Source organism: Nerophis ophidion, linkage group LG03 (genome assembly GCF_033978795.1).
Source record: "Nerophis ophidion isolate RoL-2023_Sa linkage group LG03, RoL_Noph_v1.0, whole genome shotgun sequence".
Classification (NCBI taxonomy): Eukaryota; Metazoa; Chordata; class Actinopteri; order Syngnathiformes; family Syngnathidae; genus Nerophis; species Nerophis ophidion.
The window spans coordinates 15,604,048-15,610,780 of record NC_084613.1 but is presented as its reverse complement, the minus strand read 5'-3'; the positions used below and the strand labels follow the sequence as shown (position 1 = coordinate 15,610,780).

The window sequence follows — 6,733 nt, the reverse complement described above, 5'->3', positions numbered from 1 at the left end:
GCTAATAAAGGCGACAGGTGATTAGATAACAAGGCCCACCTGGGCCATCTACTCACCCGTCACTGTCTTCGAGGCCAGTCCTGGCACACCCTGTTCGCGGCAGGCTTACAGGCCAAGCCCCCCTCAACAGTCATGTCATTATTGGTCATGTTATGATTAATGTTATAGTTATGGGTCATGATATTATGGTTCATGTTATGGTTATTGGTCATGTTATTATGGTTCATGGGATTAGTTATTGGTCATTATTGGTAGTGTTATGATTATGGTTCATGTTATGGTTATTGGTCATGTCATGATTCGTGTTATGGTTATTAGTTCTGTTATGATTATGGTTATTGTTGGTCATGTTGTTTGTAATTGGTGCTAGTGATTGGTCATGTTATGGCGGTACAGTTGACGCCCTCGTCTTTCCCTCTTCTCCCCGCCAGGGGGCGATACTGGACGACGTAACCGCCAACTCCACCTACGCGGTCCAGGTGGTGGCGGTGTGCGCCAACGGCCTCCGCGGACGCACCAGCGACGTCCTCACGGTCGCTATGGCCGTCGACGACCCCGGTAAGAGCGGCCGTTACCGAGGACGACCATAGCTTATCCTTTCTTAGCTTAGCAACGTGAGGCACGAAGAGTATTTTGTCCTTTTGTAACCTTTTAGTCATCGCCGTCACGCCTCGCCAACTTCCTGCGTCTCTTTGTTTCTGCTTCTCTCCTCTTTTTTTTTCTGTCTCGGTTTGAAGTTCTTCATTTTGAGACGCTTGTTTCCTGTGTCGCCGTCTTTGTCGTGGCGTGACCGTAAGGCGGGTTTTTCATCTTCACAAAACGTTATTTTTTATTCCGCCAATAAAGCATATGACACACACAACTTGGATGGATTTATTTAGACATTGACATTTAGTTTCACTTTCATTATAAACCTGTAAAATCTCACTTTGTGCTTCAAACCAGTTTGAACTGGTCTCCTTGTGACAGGTAAGACCGCACACTCCTTTTTGTTTTACGCCTCCTTGGTGGAAGATGGGCGGAGTTTAAAATCCTCAAAAGGGGGAAGACAAGACTTCTTAGAGCAGGGGTGCTCAAGCTTTTTTTTGCACTGAGGGGCCACAGCGGTGGGTGGTTTTCACCTTCAAATCCTGTTTAATATGTTCTCTTTTAAAGAATTAGACAATGCAATTTCGCTAGAAGACTCGTAACTGACAATACTGACATTCAGCACGCTTGCCAGATAGCGCCAGGTAACAAAAAAAAACAGCAAAATAAGCTAAATAAAGCCAGAATGCTAACATGCTAACAATAAAATGCTTACAGTTAGCATTAGTGAAACACAAAATTATATGACACGGAGGTCTAAACTGGCTAAATTAGCTAAAAAAAAAGGTAGCGTGCTAATGCTAACATGCTAACTAACGTGTTAAGTACCGAAAAATATTTCTGAAAGATTTGTCAAAAAATGCAAGCATGTTAGCATGCCTCAAGTTGCAAAATATGACTGAGGTGTTTACCTACAAAATTAGCCCCCCCAAAAAACAGCGAGCATGTCAATTTTTACATGCTAACAGATATCATTCAAGTAACAAAATACCTGACGCTGAGGTGCAAAATGAAGAAAAAAAGGTAGCATCCTAGCAGTATTATGCTAACATGCTAACAATAACATGCTTATACTCGGCATTAGTGAAACACAAAATTATATGACACAGAGGTCTAAACTGGCTAAATGAGCTATTTAAAAAAAAGCTAGCGAGTTAAGGCTAGCATGTTAAAATGTTAACTAATGTGTTAAGTACCGAAAAATATTTCTGAAAGATTTGTCAAAAAATGCAAGCATGTTAGCATGCCTCAAGTAGCAAAATATGACTGAGGTGTTTATCTACAAAATTAGCTAAAAAAACAAAAAAACAGCTAGCATGTTAATGTTTACATGATAACAGATATAATTCATCAAGTAATAAAATACTTGACGCTGAGGTGCAAAATGAAAAAAAATGTAGCATGCTAGCAGTATTATGCTAACATGCTAATAATAAAATGCTTATATTTAGCATTAGTGAAACACGAAATTATATAACACCGAGGTCTAAACTGGCTAAATTAGCTATATAAAAAAAAGATAACGTGCTAAGGCTAGCATGCTAAAATGTTAACGTGTCAAGTACCGAAAAATATTACTGAAAAATGTGTCAAAAATTGCAAGCATGTTAGCATGCCTCATGTTGCAAAATACGCCTGAGGTGTTTACCTACAAAATTAGCTAAAAAAAAACAAAAACAGCTAGTATGTTAATGTTTGCATGCTAACAGATGTTATTCATCAAGTAACAAAATACCTGCTGCTGAGGTGCAAAATTAAGAAAAAAGGTAGCATGCTAGAAGTATTATGCTAACATACTAACAATAAAATGCTTATATTCGGCATTAGTGAAATACGAAATTATATGACACCGAGGTCTAAACTGGCAAAATTAGCTAAAAATGCTAGCGTGCTAAGGCTAGCAGGCTAAATATACCGAAATAGTTCACTGAAAAAATTGTCGAAAATGCAAACATGCTAAAGTTAGCATGCATTAAGTAGTAAAATATGACTGAGGTGTTTATCTACAAAATTAGCTAAAAATAAGAAACAGCTAGCATGTAAATGTCCACATGCTAACAGGTATCATTCCTCAAGTAACAAAATATTTGAACGCTGAGGATTACACTTGCAAAATTAACAGCAGAAAAAAGATAGCGTGCTAACACTAACTTGCTTACAGTTAGCATTAGTGAAAAACCAAAATATGACACTTGAGATCTACACCTGCTAAATTAGCTGAAAATGCTAGCTTGCTAATGCTAACATGCTAAAATCTTAACTAATATGTGAAGTACCAAAATATATGACTAAAAAATGTATCAAAAATGCAAGTATGCTAAAATTAACATGCATTAAGTAGCAAAATATAACTAAGGTGTATACCTAAAAAATAGCTAAAAAATAAAAAACAGCTAGCATGCTAACAGGTATCATTCATAAGCAAACATGCTAAATTAGCAAAAAGAAAGCTAGCATGTTAATATTGTTCAACAATATGCCGAGGGCTGTTAAAAAATTAGCTACGACCGCAAAAAGCACACGGGCCACGCTTTGGACACCCCTGACTTAGTTTGCATGATGGCATGTGTTGGACTTTTATTTTGAAATGTCTTAAGCTTTCCTTCTCCCGCTGTCACTTCTAGTCCGGTGTTCCTCTCAACTCTCCAAAATGTTGGAACCCTGTGTTTGTTAATCCCGTCCTCACGCTGGGTGGGATTTATTCTGACTGATTTCTCTTTTACTTGTCTTGCAGCAAACAGTCTCCTCCCACCTGCAAATGAGTTTGAGGACGAGGTAAGACGCCTTTGATGTCAAATCTTGGATCGAGTATCACGCTTGTGACACCTTGACTTGTCACCAGGACATCTACCAACCGTACCTCACCTGGGATGACGCCGCAAAAACCGAAGACCCGCCGTGGATTCCGACAAAGCCCCCGAGGACCTCCACATCACCGAGCCTCCTCCAACCTGTCGCCATACCCACCACATCAGGGTCCGTTGTGTCAGTCACATCCCTTAGTTCTGGTCGGACCAGTGAACGCAGTACCTCCATCGTGCCACCAGGGACCGCCACATCACCACACGTCCAAGGGTCCGAGGACTCCACCCCTTCTTTTGACATCACAACCAAGCCAGCGCTCACTTCTGCCACTCTTTTGCACGCGAAGGCCAGCGACGCCCTCGGCGGCGTCAGTACAAAGTCCCCTGAGAGCAATAGCGTCAGTATGACGACGAGCCCAGTAACGACTTTAGGGAGTCAAGGTGCACCCTCAAACGGCACCGTCTTCAACGTGAGTGACACGGCATCGTCTGTCCATTTCGGGACAGATGAAGGTCCGGCAACGCCCGGAAGGGACGATTGGACCACCGACGCAAGCGGACTGGAAGACATCCTGGGGGTCCAGAGAGCGCCGTCTTCCCCGTCGACCCCGGGTGTGTCTCGTACCACAACCACAGAGACATCCATGTGGCGGGACGGTGTTCTCTCGCAGACCGTGGCAACGATATCGAACGGACTGGAAGACGTTCCGGGGGTCCAGAGAGCGTCGTTTTCCTCGTCGACCCCGGGTGTGCCTCGTACCACACCCACAGAGACATCCATGTGGCGGGACGGTGTTCTCTCGCAGACCGTGGCAACGATATCGAACGGACTGGAAGACGTTCCGGGGGTCCAGAGAGCGTCGTTTTCCTCGTCGACCCCAGGTGTACCTCGTACCACACCCACAGAGACATCCATGTGGCGAGACGGTGTTCTCTCGCAGACCGTGGCAACGATATCGAACGGACTGGAAGACGTTCCGGGGGTCCAGAGAGCGTCGTTTTCCTCGTCGACCCCGGGTGTGCCTCGTACCACACCCACAGAGACATCCATGTGGCGGGACGGTGTTCTCTCGCAGACCGTGGCAACGATATCGAACAGACTGGAAGACGTTCCAGGGGTCCAGAGAGCGTCGTCTTCCTCGTCGACCCCGGGTGTGCCTCGTACCACACCCACAAAGACATCTATGTGGCGGAACGGTGTTCTCTCGCAGACCGTGGCAACGCTCTCCAACGGTGAGCGCCTCTCTGTTGCCCCCTCCTCCTTCCCGCTTTATGACGTCACGGAACCTGGCCCTGCCCCTTCCGCCTGCCTGCATGACCTTCCCCCTTCCTCCTCCTCGCTGTTACCCGCCTTTGCCTCGGACCCCCAGCATGCCGCTACCGCACCACTGCCTAGTAATGACCCAGCTTCTGACCCCGCACCCTCGCTCCCTGTCCCTGCACCTTCTGACCCCTCCCTCTATAGCGCCACCTTTGATGATTTGGTGTCTTTCTCTTCGGGCGAGCCCTCAGTGTTTAGCCACACCTCTCACATCCAAATTGTGCCGGAGCCTTCTTACGGGGTGGAGCTGTCGGAATGGGGCGTGACTCTGTCCCTCAGTCCCACCTTACACCCCTCGGTTCTTCTTGCTAGCGACCTCCCGCTTTCCGGCGCTACACCAGGTCTAAAGCAGTCGTTTTCTAACGAGGTGGAGCTGTTCCGTGACGCCGCAGGAAGCTTGCTGGAGTCCTTTCTCCCTGAGGTCAGCGGTGACGGCTTGTCCTTGGCGAGTGACGTGGACACGTTGTGCGGCTGCTCGCTGGGACCGTCAGTGTCCTCGCCCTGGCCACACGCCACGCCTCACCTCATCTTGCCATCCTCTTACGCTAGCGTGGGCCCGCCCCCTGCCTCTGGTGTCGGTGGTGGCGACCTCGTGAGTTCCCTTTCTGCGGTGGGTTCTGCTGGTCGCTCCTCAGATCGTCTTCTGCTCACTTCTTCCTCGTCTTCGACGCCTCACTTGCACCTCCTGGACGCCATTCACAGTGCCCCGCCTCTTTCTGTTGCAGCCACAACTCCTGAGTCCTCGTTCTCACTGTCTGATGAGACCTCCGTCCTCCCTTCCTCCCCCACAACCACCGTCCCCGCAGTTGCCACCCTTGAATGGCCACTGGACACCAGTAGCGGTGTCTCAGGTTCAGCGCTCTCCCCTGACCGGCAGGACGGCACGGATCAGGAGTGGGACAGGGTCCAGTTCTCGGCCTCGGGGGAGAGCACGCTAACTCATTCCACCGACGCCACTAACACCGCTTCTTCCACCGACGCCGCTAACGCCGCTCCTTCATCCGGCAGCTCGCAATCTGGACAGACCCCCGAGGATCTGGAAGACCGGTCCTCTGCGTTCTATTTCGATAGCGAGAGCGGCAGCGGCAACGCCACTGGATCAGAGCGAGCAGGCCAGGTCGTGACGCCAAGCCTTCCCGCGCCGACCTCGACTCCGCCGCCGACCCCCACTTCGCTTTGGTCGCTGGGCGGAGACGAGGAGAACGGCTCGGGTCAGGGCGAGAGTCTTTACGACAACGAGACCTCCTCGGACTTCAGCATCTCCGAGCGCACGGGACGGGAGTCGGAGAACGAGGAGGAGCCAGTCGCAGGTAAAACGCCGTCAGGGAAGGAATCGCTGAGTCATGCCTGCAAAGTGTGACTTCATGACGAGTACGAGAAAGTCAAACAAAACCCGATTCGTAGCATTTCATAATTTCTGTTCCTTCAACACGTTCATCAACTCACTTTCACTATTGTCCTACAGAACAGGCGTGTATCCCAGCATGCATTTCTTCACCGTCATTGCACTTCCACTGACATGTTCTAACCAGAAATTGTTTATGATAAAAAAAAATATCTTATTCTTCACTACTTTGGATCATGGACCATGATCTGACCCGCCCTGAGCTAGATGTAATGTTAGCAGGAAGCTGAGATAGTGTTCTTAATCTGGCCTAATGTTAATATTTCATGTTAGCATTTAACTCATATAGCTATGCTAGTGTTGCAGACCTATAATGATGTTAAAATCTCATGTTAGCATGTAGCCAATAGACCTATGCTACTTCTTAACCTAGCATGATGTTAATATTTCATGTTAGCATCTAGCTCATATAACTATGCTAGTGTTACTGATCTAGTATGATGTTAAAATTTCATTTTAGCATGTAGCTCACCTAGCTATTGTAGTGTTCCTAACCTGACATGAAGCTCACCTGGTTGAGATAGTGTTCTTAATCCGGCATAATGTTCAAATGTCATGTTAGCATTTAGCTCATATAGCTATGCTAGTGTTGCTGACCTAGTGTGATGTTAAAAT

The 6,733-nt window shown here is 47.2% G+C and overlaps 1 protein-coding gene across 3 annotated transcripts in view; it reads left to right on the top strand.

The window, feature by feature from the left end:
- ptprz1a (protein tyrosine phosphatase receptor type Z1a) overlaps positions 1–6,733 on the top strand; it is a 127,214-nt gene that overhangs the window by 78,980 nt on the left and 41,501 nt on the right. For 2 of the 3 annotated variants that reach the window (XM_061894383.1, XM_061894382.1), the window contains 4 exons: positions 432–558; positions 3,323–3,363; positions 3,431–4,625; positions 5,439–6,023. In XM_061894383.1, coding sequence (XP_061750367.1) covers positions 432–558; positions 3,323–3,363; positions 3,431–4,625; positions 5,439–6,023 — 1,948 coding nt within the window. The remainder of the gene's footprint in view (positions 1–431; positions 559–3,322; positions 3,364–3,430; positions 4,626–5,438; positions 6,024–6,733) is intronic. The other variant, XM_061894384.1, reaches the window with a different exon arrangement.